Source organism: Patagioenas fasciata, chromosome 2, assembly GCF_037038585.1.
Source record: "Patagioenas fasciata isolate bPatFas1 chromosome 2, bPatFas1.hap1, whole genome shotgun sequence".
Taxonomy (NCBI): domain Eukaryota; kingdom Metazoa; phylum Chordata; class Aves; order Columbiformes; family Columbidae; genus Patagioenas; species Patagioenas fasciata.
This window is the reverse complement of record NC_092521.1, coordinates 100439320-100457191: the sequence shown is the minus strand read 5'-3', so window position 1 is coordinate 100457191 and position 17872 is coordinate 100439320. Positions and strand designations below refer to the sequence as shown.

At 41.0% G+C, this 17872-nt stretch overlaps 1 protein-coding gene across 2 annotated transcripts in view; it reads left to right on the top strand.

The window, feature by feature from the left end:
• DCDC2 (doublecortin domain containing 2) overlaps positions 1-17872 on the top strand; it is a 71656-nt gene that overhangs the window by 50483 nt on the left and 3301 nt on the right. For both annotated transcript variants that reach the window (XM_065832657.2, XM_071804630.1), the window contains exon 10: positions 15870-16217. In XM_065832657.2, the coding sequence (XP_065688729.1) occupies positions 15870-16217 (348 nt within the window). The remainder of the gene's footprint in view (positions 1-15869; positions 16218-17872) is intronic.

Here is a 17872-nt window from a genome sequence, read left to right as displayed (position 1 = left end):
ACCCTGAAGGAAGTGGGTTGGCAAATAACAAAAAACAAAAAAACAAAACAAACAAACAAACAAACAAAAATCTTGGAATTCAGGAGAGTGGACTTGGGCTTGTTTCGCAAACTGTCAGGCAGGATCCTGTGTGAGACTGCCTTGAAGTGTAGAGGAACACAGGAGATCTGGTTGATCCCCAAGAGTATCTTCCTCAAAGCACAAGAACTATCCCCATGTGCAAGAAAATAAGCAGGCATGGCAGGAGACCAGTATGAACAGAAGACTCCTGACTTCATACTAAAAGAGGTGAAGTGTGGTAGATAGAAGAAGGGATGGACTGCTAAGGAGCGGTATAGAGACATTGCCTGGGCAGGCGGGGATGAAATTGGGAAAACCAAAGCTTGTCAAGAAGTGGAAGCTGATGCATGTGATTTGCAGTAGCCAAAATGGATTTACTATGGGCAAATCATACTTAACCAAAGTCTTTGCCTCAGTGATTAAATAACTGGCTCTGTGGATGAAGGGAGAGCAGTTATTGTCATTTATCTTGTTTTCAGTGTAGACTTTTCTATTTGTAGGAGAAACTGGAAGGAGTATGTTAGGTATGGGGAGGAAGACATCCTTAAGGAAGGTAGGGACTGGATTTGTGGCCTACAAGGTGGATGAAAAACTGGCTGGTTTGGTGGGACTTAAAAGGTCATTTGGTTGAAATTTACCTGGCACCTATTTATGGATGGTGGTCCTCAGGATTTGATACTGGGTCTGATATTTTTTAATATGTCCATCAGTAACATGGACAATGGCATGGGATACAGCATTATCCAGGCTCAGTGGTAAAGCCAAACTGTCATTATCAGGTGATATGCACAGCTGCCTTTCAGAGCGATCTCAACAGCTTGAAGGAATGAGCTTGCTTGAGCCTCATAAAGTTCAACAGAGAGAAATATGAAGTGTGGTACCTGGGACAGGATAACTGCATTGGCGCAGGCGGCATGGGTAGGCTAAAGAGCAACTCTGCAGGAGAGGCCATGCAGCTCTAGTGGCCAGCAAGTTGACAGTGAGTCAGCAGTGTTCCCTTTGGGTGATGAAGGTTGACTGTGCATGCTGGGCTGCACTTATAAGAGCACAGCTAGCACATAAAGAGAATGGATTATCTCCCTTGACTTGGCACCTCTGAGGCTGCATCTAGAGTATTTTATCCAGTTTTGAGTTCTTTCCAGTACGAGAGAGGTATTTACAAACAGGACAGAGTCCAGCACAGCAAGACACTAAAACATTTAGGGGGCTAGAGCCTATGACACAAGGAGAAGCTTAAGGAACTGGGCTCGATTCATATTACAGGCTAAGCAAGGGAAGGCAGATCAAACTGCTTTCTTCAGCTACAGGTGGAGTTACAGAGAGGACAGAGCCATCCTTTTCTTTGTGTTGCACATTGATAGGATGATGCAATGGTCAGAATTTGCAGCAAGGAAAATACTAGTTGGACATACGAAAAATATTTTCAGCAGTGATGTGTGTAAGTACTTCCCTGTCCAGAGAGCATGGGGAATCTTCAGGATTTTTTAAAACAACTGGACAGGGCCTCAAACAACCTATTTTTATTTTCAAGTTGGCCCAGCAGGGCACTGGCCTAGATGATTTCTAAAGCAGTTGTCTCCAAAGTGGAGTGTGAGCAGCCCAGGGGATATGAAAGACAATCCATTGGGTGCAGGAAGAAAATATTAGAACTTCGGTAGTACTTGCATGTATACTTACAAATAGGTATATACATGTACTTATGTATATAAGTATATACATGTACTTCTATGATGGAGAGACTATATTAGTGGACAAGGAAAGAGCAACTGATATAGTCTGTCTGGAGTTTTGTAAGGCCTTTGACATGATGCCGCCAAACCTCCTTCTCTCTAAATCGGAGAGATATTAATTTGATGGATAGACTATTCGCTGGATGAGGAATCATAGAATCAGTTGGATGGTCACATCTAGAGGGTAGTGGGCATGGCCCAATGGCCAGATGGAGATCAGTGATGAGTGGTGTCTCTCGGGGTTCTGTATTGGGACCAGTACTATTTAATATCTTCATCAACGACATGGACAGTGGGATCCAGTGCACTCTCAGCAAGTTTGTGGACAATATCAAGCTGAGAGGTGTGGGTGACATGCTGGAGGGACGTGATGCCATCCATAGGGATCTAGACAAGCTCAAGAAGTGGGCCCATGTGAAGAAGCTCATGAGGTTCAACAAGGCCAAGTACAAGGTCCTGCATCTGAGTCAGGGCAAGCCCAGCTGTCAATACAGGCTGGGGGATGAAGGGACTGAGAGCAGCCCTGCGGAGGAGGACTTGAGGATACTGGTGGATGAAAGATGACATGAGCTGGCAATGTGCACTTGCAGCCCAGAAGGCCAATCCTGTCTTGGGCTGCATTAAAAGGAGCATGGCCAGCAGGTCGAGGGAGGTGATTCCACCCTTCTACTCTGCTCTGGTGAGACCCCACCTGGAGTCCTGCATCCGGCTCTGGAGCCCCATCATAAGAAGGACCTGGACCTGTTGGAGAGGGTCCAGAGGAGGTGACAAAAATGATCATGAGTCTGGAACACCTCTCCTCTGAGGACAGGCTGAGAGTTGGGGTTGTTCAGCCTGGAGAAGAGACCTGGGGAGACCTTATTGCAGCCTTTCAGTACTTAAAGAGGGCTTATAGGAAAGATGAGGACAGAATTTTTAGCAGGGTCTGTTGTGATAGGACAAGGGGTAATGGTTTTGAATTAAAAGAGGGGAGATTTAGACTACATAAAGGAGGAGATGTTTTACAATAAGAATGGTAAAAACACTGGCATAGGTTGCCCAGAGAGGTGGTAGATGTCCCATCCCTGGAGACATTCAAGGCCAGGCTGGACAGGGCTCTGAGCAACCTGATCCAGTTGAAGATGTCTCAGTTCATTGCAGGGGGTTGGACTAGATGAACTTTGAAGGTCCCTCCCAACCCAGACTATTCTATGATTCTATACTGGCAGTATATGCTCAAAATTTTTTTACTAGTAGGGTTGTGCAATAAAACAGCTTGGAGACCACTGCTCTGCACTTCTCTTCCCACTTCTCTATTTGTTCATCTTTGATTATTTCAGTCCTATATTTAGGTGGTTGATTTTTTTTTTTCAATTTATTTTAATTGGGTAAAAGAATACTACACATATACATTTTGTCTTCTACCTTTAAAAAACGTCTGAGGAGAAAATAGACAGAAGTTTTATTAGCTTACACTTAGTTTTAATTTCTGCCTGCAATACCAGTCTGTACATTAACAAAAGCAACATATGAAGTTGCTGCTGTAGTCAGTTTGAAGAATGGCTCCATACCCATCTAAAAAAAAAAAAAAAATCTGGATTACTGTATTTTATTTTAGGCTGCTGTTTCTAAGAAGGGTCATTCTTGATTATTTATTCACTTTAATGGGAAGGAGTGTTACTCAGCTACTTTATAGACATTATGCTTGAAGATGTGTGAATCAGGTGATTGAAACAGGGAACCATTGGGCTCATCAGCCCTGTTAATTGCAGTTGTCCTTGTGATGTGCTGTGATAATTAGGATGTGTTGGGTTGTACTGATAGTGCTGACATTGCGGAAGAGCTGTCATCTTCATCTTTGTTTCTTATGACATCCTGAAGTATATCCTACACTGGTCTTGACAGTAAAATAATCAAATTAAGAAATGATTAGCCTGTTTATTGGCCTCCAAAGGTGTGTAAAGAATTCCTTCGGGTAGTGTAAAGTATTTGACAGTGTAAATTGGGTTGTCAGGTCTTAGTTTTTACATTCACTGCAATTCATATGAAATCCAAGAGCACTGGAGACAGCAGCCTTAATTCTCCATGGAGATGCTCCAGGCAACGGCTCTGCCAGTGGGTTTGACCAGTTTGACCAGTTTGCCTCAGCCAGAAGATGGTGACTGTCACCAGCAAGGGCAGAATTGCTACCTGTGCACTGCCACTTCTGTACTTGACAGTGGTAGTTACAGTTGTTGGTGCAGTTGCCATGAACATTGGTTGTGCTAGCAAGCTTGCAACACTAGGGACTTGCTTGATACCTCTAAGCTCATGTTCATGCATTTTCCTCAGATTTTTCAGTCACTGTCAGCTGATGTTGCTACCTGGAGAAAGAACTAGAAGCAAGTGTGTTTGAAGTGTAGGGGGAGGAGGGTGTGTGTGTGTAGAATCAGCCATGCATGCTATTAATGATCCTATTTTCATATTTTCAGAAAAGCCAGACAAAACATCAAAATGTATTGCAACTCAAGACATGGTTTGTTTCACACTTTGAAAGTTCGTGTATAGTTTCCTAGGCAATCTGACAACAAGCCAGGTCTGTCTGAGTAACACCGAGTACTTTTTATTCCCAGATAACTGAGGTTACTCAGACCTTGGAAGCATTTAGCATTTTACATATCCTTGTTAATGCCCATTTTAAATCTCTTTAAATTCTGTGATGTAGAGCTTGATAGCTTTTTCTTATCTGAACTGCCATTGCTGTTATTGCTAGAAACATGGAAAAGGACAGCCAGCCAGGGTTTGTCTATCTCACATGATGCATAAATATTTACATGCCAGCTTTCACTAGAATGCTGACACTTCTGATATCCTAACATTTCCGTCAGCCATATAAATAAGGTGGTGAAGATAGAACTTAGTCTTTTTTCTCTTTTATGTACCTTCTCTGTCTTGCCATTTGAAGCACATGGTTGAACAACTGCCACATTAGCCAGTAACTAAACTGAGAGTAATACTGTGGAGATACCTGCTTATGTCCTGTTCTGTAAAATGCTGCCTGCCACCTGAGAACACATTAAAAGAACAGGACTTGCTTTATTCCAGACTAGCTGACAGTTGTAACTGAACATCAAGGAGGAAAAATCAGTGTTTTGCCTGAAACCAAACCAGACCCTTCTATTCTATATTCTGTACCAGACTTCAGCTTCGAATTACAAAATGGATAGTTTCTTCTCTTGACATGCGGACTTACTCCTGGTTGGTTATTTACATCACCATGTCAACATCCGTGGTAACTGATGACAGACTATGAAATCAATTGTGGAAATAGCAAGGAAACAAGGTGGTTTTATAGCTGTTTTTTGCAGGGAGGCAGCAAAACAATAGGGGTTCCTTATTTGAAGTGTTACTTAAGTGTGTTACTTGGAGTTTGCTGTTAGTAATATAAATATATTTGATGTAACTTTCTGAGAGAGAAAATTTTCTCACTTGTAAAGTTTTTAGAACAAACTACTACTTTTTCTTTAATTTTATATACTTTGTGAAACAGCAGTTAGTAGTAATAGTATTGAAATAACACTGCAAGTTTGCATTAATTTGCCTGTTTCCATAAGCATAGTTGTTCTTCTTCCATGCTGAGACCTTGGGAGGTGGAGTAAGTATGAAATATACGAGATACAGAGTTGTTCAGTGCATGATCCCTACCAGAAATTCAGGCATGTTGCTGTGCCAGCCTACATTGCCATGGGGTATATGATAATGGCTATTAAGATGTAAGTGATGTAGAATTAATCTTCGGTGGTGTTTTTTTGTTTTGTTTTGTTTGTTTGGTTGGTTTTTTTGCCCCTCCAGATTCATCACCCGCATCTCCCTCTCTTTGTGTTTATTTGTGTTGTGTTAAAAGGGTTAATTTGGCAGAAACTAAACCCCTTTGCGTTCCAGTTTGTCCTCAGATTACTGGGGGGTGGATCAGCTGAGCTTAGCTTCTGAGTGATGCCAAATTAAACCAAAATGACCTCAAGCCAGCACTATAAATCCAATCGTGCTCAACAGCCAGTCTGGTGTTATGTTGAATTCACACAGTTACAGATCCACCAATAGTTCAAAGTCAGGTTGTGATCATTGAACTTGTGTGCTTACACAGATTCACAAATAGTATAATATGTACTATAAGCCTGAGCACATGCAGTGAGAGATTCTCACAACCAAATTTACAGATAATGAGATTTATTAAAGCAACAGGTTCAAGTTATTTTAAATTGCTGTTGATAAAATACACTGTCTGGTACCATATATATATTCTAAGATTACTATATAGTGCTACTAATGTGATTACAAATACAAGCTTGAAGTCCAGGTTTCCCAGGGAAACACTCGGTATAAGCAAGCCTGTGAGTCTTACCCAATGGTAAGACTTACCCACCTCTGGGTGGGCAAGACAGGTCCAGCCTGTCAACTGATCCCACAAGGCTATGGTGCTGTCTCCTTGACTTCTCAGTGATGGTGTCTTCCCTAACTTTCCCCTGTTGTTAGGGTATTTTATACTATTTTCTATGTTTAAGTGGAGCTTGAGTGACTCTAGTCATACATGCCTTTGTTATTGATTGGTGTAAAATTATCTTGCTTTGATTTTAAAGTTATAGACTTAAAATAATTCAAAGAATATGCTAGAATATGCGCCGCTGAAAAGGAAGGCGGGTAGCTTTTGGGATGGAGGTGTGTTTTAGTATTATAATGAAATTATAATGAGCAAGATTCATCCACAGGACAGGTTTCGCCACAACTGCTAGCTCAGCAATCAGCATTTTGGGTGGGATGATGTGTTATCTCTTACTTGACAGCAAATATAGGCACAGTACCATCTATGTCTGTACCTGCCTCGCACACAGAGCCTGGGTGTGATATCTCCACATCGCTTCACCCCTATTTTCCTTAGTGCCAGCACACTGAGCTCCCCTTGTGTGTGAATGTTGCAGGCCAGATTCGGAGGGGCAACCATCACAGAGCAGATTCCATGTGTGCCAAGAAGAGGCCTTGTGTGCTGAGAATGTGGATATAACTTTACTCCCAGTAAGTTTGCCTTTGATAATTAGTTTCAGTAATTTGCCCCCTCAGTAATTATTCCACAATGTGTAAAAATTGCTGGATGGTAAATTTGTCTAATGGGCACTGATTTGGATTTTTTTGGTAGATGTTGACACTTCTGGTTCTGTCAGTAGCCAGTTGCATTCCATTATTACAGATATGTTCACTGTCTAATGCAGTCCTCATGGTACTCATTATTCCCCATTTCCGGGGCTGTGATGTGGGACTGTGTATCACCCCTAGGTGCTCTGGAGTGTATCATCAGTGCAGAAAATTTGCACCTTTCAGTGAACATAATAAAATGTTTACCTTCCTAATTGCTGAAAATAAAATGTTAAAGTTTGCATTGAATCAGCATTAAAACAGGCTGACTGCTCAAAAAGACATTCCTTGATTAAAAAGGCCAGAACTTTTCTTGAAGAAATATTTTGCACTACACCAATACGGATTTCAAAATGGCATTTGGAAAGAATACCTGCAGAGCTTTTTATGCTCCAGTTTTGCTACAGATGATGCAGCTGTAATTTAAGCATTCTGGATTTTGAGTGCTGACAAACCATCAGATAAGGCTTTCTCCTGTGTGTTCTTCCTTCAGCTCTGCTTATTTACACTAATTTTTTTTTACTTTTTGTCTGTGTGAGATAGGGGAACTTATTCTGGTTGGTTCCATGCAACTCAGAATGAGAAGAGAGATCTTCCCTTGGTTTCTGCATTGAATGACTAATTTCTGAAGCTATAGCAGCAAGGTGTGATCTTTTCTTTAAAGGCTTATTTGGCCAACTGCTGGAGGGCCTTCACTTCTGAGTAAAGCCTGCAAATGCAGTTCTGTTAGAAAACTAGTGTTGACACCACTTCGAAAAAAATTTTCTCTATGTGCACCTGTTTTGAAAAAATATGGCAATCCTAGAGCAGACAATTTCTCAAATTACTTAACATTTTTCATTCACTCTAGAAGAGTCTATTTCTGGAAAAAAAAAAAAAAATTGCATTTTTGCAGCCTCGGTAGTGCTTCTTTTTAGATGCTTATCAATCTTGTCATTGTCTGTAAGGATGCTCAATAGATCATACTGTATTGTAGGGTGTGAGGTTTAGGCAAATTTTAATGAACACATGGAAAATGTTATGGGAAAAACTAGACATGATCGTCAGTGAAATAGATGGAGAAAAATATTGTTGACTTAGGTACATCTTAGTAAAGTAAAGATCTGATTAGATTTTTTCTTGTCTGCCATGGCTGTTTTAAAATTAAGGAATTCTGCAGACTTCCAGTTGCCACACAATGAAAGTGAGGAATGGAGTTTGAAAAGCTGTTTTTTTCAGGTGACATAGTTTCTCTTCATTCCAGTTACACTTCTGGGTTCTATTATCTTATGAAAAATCAGGTTCTGTGGATTGGATTCAGGTACTGCATTTGTTGTAAAAAACAAAAACAAAAACAAAAACAGAAAACCAACAACATTCAGCATTTAAGATGGTTGGTGTTTAAATGTTGTGGGGAGAAAGACTTTTTTGCCGTGTGTCAGGAACAACTGTGCATTTACTATGTGGGAAGTGTAAGACTGATGAACCTTTAACTATTCATTTGTTTGTTTTTAAGAGCCTAGATTTTGTAAATGATGTGGAAGAGATGAGGGCTGCTGTCACTTAGCAACCCTATCTGGTTTGAGAACAAAATGTTTTGCTGTTGGAATCTGTGCCCTGCAGCTACAAAGCATTCCTGACTGGGTAGGAGCAAGGGCAGCTCTGTTCTGGAGAGGTTTGGTGCAGTCAAAGTTAAGTGTTCGTGATGCTGCATTTGTGAGATGTATTCATGTCGGTATTTGCAACCAATAATATTTTTGTTGTCTGCCTTGTTGTTTGTCTGTTTTGACCATTAGCCAAACAAACATTTACAAATGGCTTCAATAAAGCAAAATTATGTTTTGCATTAATGCTATAAAATAATTTCTGCCTTAAATGATTTGTGATACTGCACTTTTCAATATTCTAGTATCAGTCATGTACAAACGTTGTGAGAGGTTACATTAGCATCCCTAGAGGAAAAGACGCCAAATGCTTCAATGTCTGAAGATTTCCTGACTTATTACTTTTGAATGATGATGGCATTTGGTAATGTAGCTCTTAATGAATGATAGCATGATGAGTGTAATTAGAATACATCTTTCTTTTTTAAACACTTTGTTTTTGCTGAGATTAAAAATACCATCAAGCAATCATACTTCTTGAATGCAAAATGAAATTCACTCGTTCTTCATCAACCTGCTACTAAGTCAGGAGGTTTCCACAAGGTAAGCTGGGTCCATGTTTCCAGCATGAACTTGAGAAGCACTTCAATTGTTTTATGTGCCTTTGGTTGAATATGCCTTTCAATATACACATACAAGTCTTTTGTCAGTGAGTCTGTTTATTGCTAGTCCATGACAAGCAAAGAAGTCACAGTCATGAAGGAACAGTTTGAAAACTAGTTATTTTAACCACCGTACTTTTGACTGGGGAACAGCAAAAGCACCATCTTCACTTAAAAGATGCAGCTAGCAATACAAGAAAAAAGGTCACTTCTATGTTCTCACGACCATAAAAAAGACAAAATAACAAACCTTGCTATGGGTAGTTCTGACTGTTGGAGGAATGAGGGGAACCTCAATCCATTCCACTCCTACCAGGATGATGCCAGTGCCAGCAATAGATGCCCAGAGCCTGGGGAAAGATCAGAGGTCATCAGGAGAGCACCTGAAGAGCAGCACAAAGGAATTCCAGCCACTCCGGCCATTAAGTCAGCTTCTTCAGGCACCCAACTTAAATGCCTCTATGCAAATGCACTTAGCATGGGGAATAAACAAGAAGTGCTAGAGGCATGTGCACACCTTCAGGGCTGTCTTCTTATTGGCCTCATGGAGATGTGGTGGGATGGCTCATATGGCTGAAGTGTTGTAATGGAAGGCTACAGGCTCTTTAGGAATGACGAGCAGGGGGGACGAGGAGGGGGTGTTGCCCTCTCTGTCAGTGTCTGGCTGGAGTGCATGGAGCTCTGCCTTGAGGTGGATGAGGAGCCAACCAAGGGTCAAGGATTAAAGAGAGGGCAGGGACAGGTGACATTATAACAAGGGTCTGCTACTGGCCACCTGACCATAAACAGATAGGAGTGACTTCACATTCACAAGCCCTGGTCCTCATGGGGGACTTCAGTCATCCCAATATCTGTGGGATGGACAACACAGCAGGGTATATGCAATCCAGGAGGTTCCTGGAATGCATTGATGATAACTTCCTTCTTCTAGTGATAGAGAAGCCAACAGGGAGAGGTGCTATGCTGGACCTTGTTCTCACCAACAAGGAGGGGCTGGTGGGGAATGTGAAGCTCAAGGGCAGCTTTTGCTGCAGTGACCATGAAATTGTGGAGTTCAAGATCCTCAAAGCAGTGAGGAATGTACACAGCAATCCCACTACCCTGGACTTCAGGAGATCCTGTCTTCAGGGATCTGCTTGGTAGAGTATCATGAGATAAAGCCCTAGAGGGAAGAGGGGCCCAAGACAGCTCATCAATATTCAGGGATCACCTCCTCCAGCCTCACAAGAGATGCATCCCAACAAAGAGGAAGTCAGGAAAAATGCCAGAAGACCTGCATGGATGAACAAAGAGCTCTTGGACAAACTCTAACACAAAAAAAAGGAATCCTACAGGGGCGGAAGAAAAGACATATGGCCTGGAGGAATACAGGGAAATTGTCCAAGTAGCCAGGGATGGTATTAGGAAAGCTAAAGCCCTGATAGAACTAACTCTGGCCAGGGTCATAAAGTGCAACAAGCAAAGCTTCTGGGGGTACATGGGTGATAAAAGGAAGACTATGGGAAATGTGGGCCTCCTCTGGAAGGAAACAGGAGGCCTGGTTACTTGTGCTATGGAGAAGTTTGAGGTACTCAGCATCTTTTTTGCCTGTCTTCACCAGCAAGTGCTCTGTCCACACTGCCCAATTCACAGAAGGCAAAGGCAAGGACTGGGAGTATGAAGAACCTCCCACTGTAGGAGAAGATCAGGTTTGAGACCATCTAAGGAACATGAAGGTGCACAAGTCTGTGGGGCCTGATGAGATGCATCTGCATGTCCTGAAGGAACTGGTGGATCAAGTTGTTAAGCCACCATCCATTGTATTTGAGAAGTCTTGGCAGTCTGCTGAAGTTCCCACTGACTGGAAAAGGGGAAACATAACCCTAATTTAAAAAAAGGGGGAAAAGGAAGAGCTGGGGAACTACGAGCCAGTCAGTCTAACCTCTGTGGCCAGCAAACATCATGGAGCAGATCCTCCTGGAAACGATGCTATGGAGGTGATTGGTGATTCATTTCACTAAGGGCAAATTGTGCCTGACAAATTTGCTGGCCTTCTGTGACAGGGTTACAGCATTGTTGGATAACGGAAGAGCAACTGACATCGTTTACCTGGACTTGTGCAAAGCATTTGACACTTCTGCATGACATCACTGTCTCTAAACTGGAGAAACATGAATTCGATGGATGGACCACTTAGTGGATAGGGAAGGCACCTTTTACAAGGGCATGTAGCTATAGGACAAGGAGTAATGGCTTTAAACTGAAAGAGAGTAGATTTGGATGAGACATAAGGAAGAAATCCTTCACTGTGAGGGTGGTGAGGCCCTGGAACTGACTGCCCAGAGAAGCTGTGGATGCCCCATCCCTGGAAGTGTTCAAGGCCAGGCTGGATGGCGCTTAGAGCAACCTGGTCTAGTGGAAGGTGTCCCTGCCCATGGCACAGGGGGTTTGAACTAGATGATCTTTAAGGTCCTTTGCAACCCAAACCATTCTATGATTCAATGATTCTATGAAGATAATCCATCACAGTCACCAGAAAAGTCCTCTGACTTAGAAGCCACTTACTTCTCTATGAAAATTACCTCAAGGAATAAGAATCTAATCATCTCTTGCCTCTGTCCTAGGTTTATTGCTGTCAGGTTCAAGTTGTGCTGCTGTTTTTTGTGATGTGGACACAGGACTAAAGTAACACAGGGACACTTCTGTAGTTCATTACAGTATATGTGTTCAGTTACCCTGGGCTACAACTGGCTGAGAGCTTCCAGCCTGAGTTTCTGAAGTGCCCCTTGTTCTCTGTTATGATCCTGCAATCTCTCATGTTGACGTGCTGTTATTAATATTTTATGCTTGTGTTCATTTAGTTGTGTTACAAAGTGGTGAGAGACCTCAGTCCCTCAGGCCTGGAGATACATCTGGTTCTCTGGATTTGAGGTACCCTGAACTTTTACAGGAATTCCAAGTGTAATGTACTTGTATGACTTCCTGTGAGCCAACACACTGGCTGAAAGCCAAACTCTGACTTCTGGGGTGCAAAGAGGAGCAGCAAAGTCCCACATCTGTCCTAGATATCCAGCCAATGCAGTCCCTGTATAGGAACCTCTTACTAGGAGTATTCTGGTTGTTTAAAAGATAACTGATGAAAAGCTAAAAACTATGATGTGAAATATCACTGCTTTTCCTTAAGTATGCAAGATCATTGCTGGCTTCTAGAAATGAGTCTGATAATTTCTGCAAGGATATGTAGGTACTTGTTTTGCCTTTCAGTATGCCCATCCTGATTTATCCTGACTGAGAGAACACAGTTTGCAGTAACTTTGATGTAAATCTAATAGGTATTTTGTACAGTTGTAGGTGCACGGACGGCTGGAGTCTCTCAAATTCAATCCCATTTACTTCATGGGGCTTTGAATTATAACCAGACCTAGCAAGAACTTCAGTGTGGGCTCTAGCTCACTATTTGAGGTTCACTGAAATCACTGGAACTGTTCAAGTGGTAAAGTTAAGCATGTACAGCATTTACAGGCTCTGGACCATAAAAAACTCTGTTTTTTTCCCCTTTTCTATTTTCCTTACTGTGTGTATTAATATATATGCACATAAAGATTCTCTTTCCCTAAATATGAAAAATCTAACTTTTGCTAAGTATATCTTTCTCTCAGTGAAAAAGGTGTACTTAAAATAGAAAATACTAATTTATGCATAGCTAGTAGATCAATAAGATCTCAGTAGAAAATATCACACTTTTTATGTAAAGAACAACGTATGATTTGATGGGTGATTTTAGCCGTCAGTTCCCTCCCTACAGTCCTGTCTTAGGTCTGCTGTGCATTCTGAAATACATAATTTGTGATTATATTCACATTTCAAAGCCTACCTGTGACTCTGCATGCAGTGGGAACAATACTGCATTTTAGATTAACTTGTGGAAGGTCTTTTCCTCTGGATCAATGCTGATTTTAACTTGTCTGAAATATCCATTCTAGTATAATGCAGCTTGAAATGAGATTAAGTGAAGAATGCGTTTTGCTTTCTGATTATTAGCTGTAAACATGACTTTTTTTTTTGTCTGTAGTGGTAATAACCGTTATCGTAAAATGGTCAGCTATCTTGAAATTTTCAGTGACTATAAAAACTTCACACTTGCACTGATGGGATTTATTTTACTGATCTTGTTTGTTTACTATTATTTTTCAGGCAATTTAGCTTAACTGGCCCAGTTAAATTAGTTGAAATCTGAATGTTATTTCATGCCAGTTCCCTATGAGCTTCCAGTGAGTTTCTGGGTATGGTTTTATATGCTGTGTGCATCTTCTGCATCACTCAGTTTTCACTCTTAAAAAATTTGCATCCACACCTATTGTAGACAGACTCTCGTGAGTCTGGCTAGCATAGCACCTTAAGAAGTTACTGCCCCTCAAATGTCCATTGTGCTTCTGTGCCAAAGGTGGCTTCCACAGCAATGAAACCACTAAAAGCATATGCATTACGATACATACGTTTACACCATGGTGTAAGGTCTCCACACCTTCTTCTGCAGTCTGAAGTGAGCCACCATACTAAAGCAGTTCAGGCAAGAGCAGATATTTTATTCTGATAGTACCCACTATCAGGCAGTAACAAAATGCTCGAAATAACAGTGAACTGAGAAAGAGTGGGTTTGTTTTTCTTCTTTTCTCACCCTCTCTTCATTTGGCATTTGTAAGCAGGTGTCATGATGCAAAACCACTTAACTTTAGCTAGCAATGTCTGGTGCATTTAATTTGTCCCACCCTCCCCTGTTTCTGGTCAGAATCTAGAGCTGCTAGTTTCCTTAGCAGGCTGAAAAGAAATCAATGGGTCACGTGTGTAAGACTAGCAGGGAAGTTCTGAGAATTTATGGATCTACAGATTCTTTGCTCTCTTTGTGTGCTGGAGGTTACCAAAGTTGGCTGAAGTTTGCTTTGGGTAGTGACTTCTTTGAAGTAGTCTGTAGAGACTCGGCTTGTTTAATTTTTATTTTGGTGGAAATTAGGCCAGTTTGATGTTACCAGATGATAGTGAGTCAGGAAGAGTAGAATGAAAATCACATAGACACCACTGTACTCCAAAAATTACTTATGGAGCCATAATTTTTCTGGTCAGGTAACCACGTAATATTTCTAGTAATTTGTCATTCTATGGATTATTACAATGCAATAACTTATCCTTTTTGAAGCTGTGTGAATGCAGTATTGTGCACTGGCATAATTGTCTTATGTTGCTACTTGGATACCATAGTAAAAGCAAGGTGTTTCATCAAGAGGCTTCAATCGTTGTCATTGCTGACCTGTTTTTTACTGATATGTTTAATGTGATAATTTTTTTTTTATGTTAGTATCAGTGAGGAAAAGAGATTTTTATAAGACATAATTTATAGGTCTTTAGCAGATGGCTGCCTGCATAAAGGAGCTGCTAATGATAGTAAAATTCCAAACACTTTTTATTAAGAGATAATCTCTTGCTCTTAGCTTGTTTAGAGTCTAATGAGGCTGTGTTGGAGGCAGACACCCTGTCACTCCTATGGGATATTTTTCTCTTTATTTTCTTTCAAACCTTAGCACAAGTACATAAGTCGTTTTGGCAGTGGGGACATTGATTCACTGAATAGTCAGGTGAATCTTCAAAGCTGAAACTGGAAGACAAATTACAACAACTAGATAGTATGTAGAATCAGAGAATCATTTTGGTTGGAAGAGACCCTCAGGATCATCGAGTCCAACCATAACCTAAATCCAGCACTAAACCATGTCACTAAGAACCTTGTGCAAACGCCTTTTAAACACCTCCAGGGATGGCGACTCCACTTCCCTGATCAGCCTGTTCCAATGCCTGACAACCCTTTCCGTGAAGAAATTTTTCCTAATATCCAATCTGAACCTCCCCTGGTGCAACTTCAGGCCATTTCCTCTTGTCCTATCACTTGCAACTTGGGAGAAGAGACCAACACCCTCCATGCTCTTTCAGGTTGTCATGAAATGGTGCTGCTAGCAGCTTTATCTATAGTGAGTTTCTGCTTACTCTTCTTCAATACGGGACAAGATCCAGTTCCTCCAGTCTGCTGGTTTGACACTGTATAGGAAAAATTAACCGCTAAATATCAAACAAATCATGACCATGCCACCCTATAGAGGGGTCTTTGGGAAGACAAATGATGTTATGGAAGTGACCAGTAGATCTGCCTCATCTGTCTTGCGACTTTCCTGTGGATGCAAAGAGGACAGGCTGCACAATACGACTGATTGGCATGGCATGGCCTGGTCCATAGGTGAAATGCTTCTTGGGGAACAGTTTGTGGGCCAGTGATTCATGATATTTTATTGTGACAGGATTTTATAAACAGGTATGTACTACATGCTAGAATGTCAGAGAAACTTGAATAGCTGAAACAAAGTAGCTGTTGCTGTATAAATTAAATCTAGCTCATTGCAGTTGTTATGAGTAAGGTCAAATGGATTAACCCAGTGTAATACATTTATATCTCACTAACACATTTTTTTAATGTAGAATAAGAGTGCATTATGGGATGTTCATACAGAAGAATCATTTTCTGTCCATGTAGACAAACCTCAAATTAGCATACTTAATCCCCAGTAATGATGTAATCGTGATTTTGATGTCTGTCACGTTTCAGAATTACATGGTGCATTCTGATTAAAAATGCCTCATAATGCTGCTGCTTTTCCTTTCACCAGAGGCCAGCAGAAACTGTAGATGAAGAAGAAAATGCAGAAGAGGAAACTGACAGGGAAGAGGAGACATATAAAGGAGAGGAAGAATATAAAGAAGTGAATGCAGAGGAAAGTGGGGCAACTGTTAAAGAAAGCAGTAAAGTGGAAGAAAACAAGAAGAAATTAAATGGGAATTATGAAGATGAAGCAGAAGCAACAGAGACTGTTGACCAAGGAGAGGAAGAGGAATTTATCCATTTAAACAGCAATAAAAATGAAGAAAATGGTGAGGGAATGGAGCACTTGAACTACCAAGATGATCTTCACCCTGAAGAAGAAATAAAAGAAGAGGATCCTGACAGCCAGAACCAGGTGAGAATTCTTTCAGTTTGTTGTTCTTAAGTTACTGTTACTCATTCTTCTCAGCTAGTCTCTCAGTAGCTCACTCCTGGTAAGTCCTCAGGGTATTTACGAGAACTCCAGTTTGTGGGCTTCGTGGGTTTTGATTGTGGGGTGACAATAAAACCGTGGCAGATGTATTGTTAACCCCCTCTCCCCCTGCTTCTTCCTTTAGCCCTTCCCTCTCCCCCCTTCCCACTAAGGACAGGGGGGAGGGAAAGAAGGACAGAGAGAAGAGAATTGGAAAAATTAAAAGAAGTTTTACTAATACTACTAATAAGAATAGAGAAAATAATACAAAATATACAAAACCAATCTTGAAAGTCTCAGCAGCTGCAGAGCCGGCACCTGAAATCCTGGGTTGGGCTCTGCAGCCAACTGGAGCTGGATTCAGTCTCTCCCTAGGCCTCAGTTCACAGGGACAACTAGCAAGGTCCTCTCCTAATGTCGGCCATAAGCAGAAGCGAAAAGGAAAAGAGGGACAAGATCCTCGTGATCTCCCACTTTTATATGAAGTATTCACATGAATGCGATGTTATACTCAGTTGGTCAGTTTCTTTGTCACCTGTTTCTCATTGCCCCTCTCGTGAGAAGTGCATCCATTCATTATCAATAACTTCGCATCCCTTTGCTATGTCTACCAAAACATGTATCTGGTTCTCCAGGAAAATGCAGCTAATATGAAAGCTTTAGCTGACAGGCAAATTCACTAAAACACAAACTTGTTTTTTAACAAAGCAGGACAGTGGGAAAAGCTGTTTTCCATCTGTACAGATCAGTTATATCTGTAATTACATTATATGTCGTCCAACTGAGAAAGCAGATGTTTCTCACTATTTGATGAATCTGCATCTCCTGCTTTCCTGAGTATGCTGAATTTTGAAAGAACAAACAAACAAACTTGCAATTTCTAGAAAAGAATAATCATTGTATATTTCCACACTACATTGTCCTTTAGGACAGAGCAGAGGGGTGCGTTCATGAAACCACAGTGCCTCATTATTTTGATAAGTTGACTTTCACAGAAGTTGCATTTCATAAAGGGCTCTTGCCTTTGCTTTGTGGAAATTTCATTTCTGTTTCTTAGAAATTGGAAAAGACAGTGAAGATGAACAAGATCCTCAAAGCAAGAGGCTTTAGTTGGTTTAAAAGCAAATGTCCTAATAATTCAGGAGACACGATAACATGCTGCTGGCTTAGATGGAGGAATGTAGCTCAGACAAATCAACTGGACTACCACGAGTGTCATATGAACTGACCAGCAAATCAAATGTGGGAAATTGAGTGTTTTGATTTATGGGGAGAATCCAGATCTGGGAAAAGTGAGATTCTTGAGCGTCAGAAGCAGGAGAACTTGCCGCATATCCCCTGCCTATAGACTGCTGAAAAACAGACTCTTCCTTTGGTTTTTGCGACACTGGGCATCATTGCTTGCATCTTGGAGCTAGGCTTTCTTCTGTTTCTATATGACACAAAAGAACATTTTTCAATTAAGAGAGCTGAGTAATACGACGTTTTCTTGGGCCATGAATTTATTTTACGCTTGATATATTGTTTTTTTGTTTGTTTTTAGAAAAGCTGAAATTATTTATGGAAGTAGAGAAAGTGAGCGAGCATTCACTTTAAAT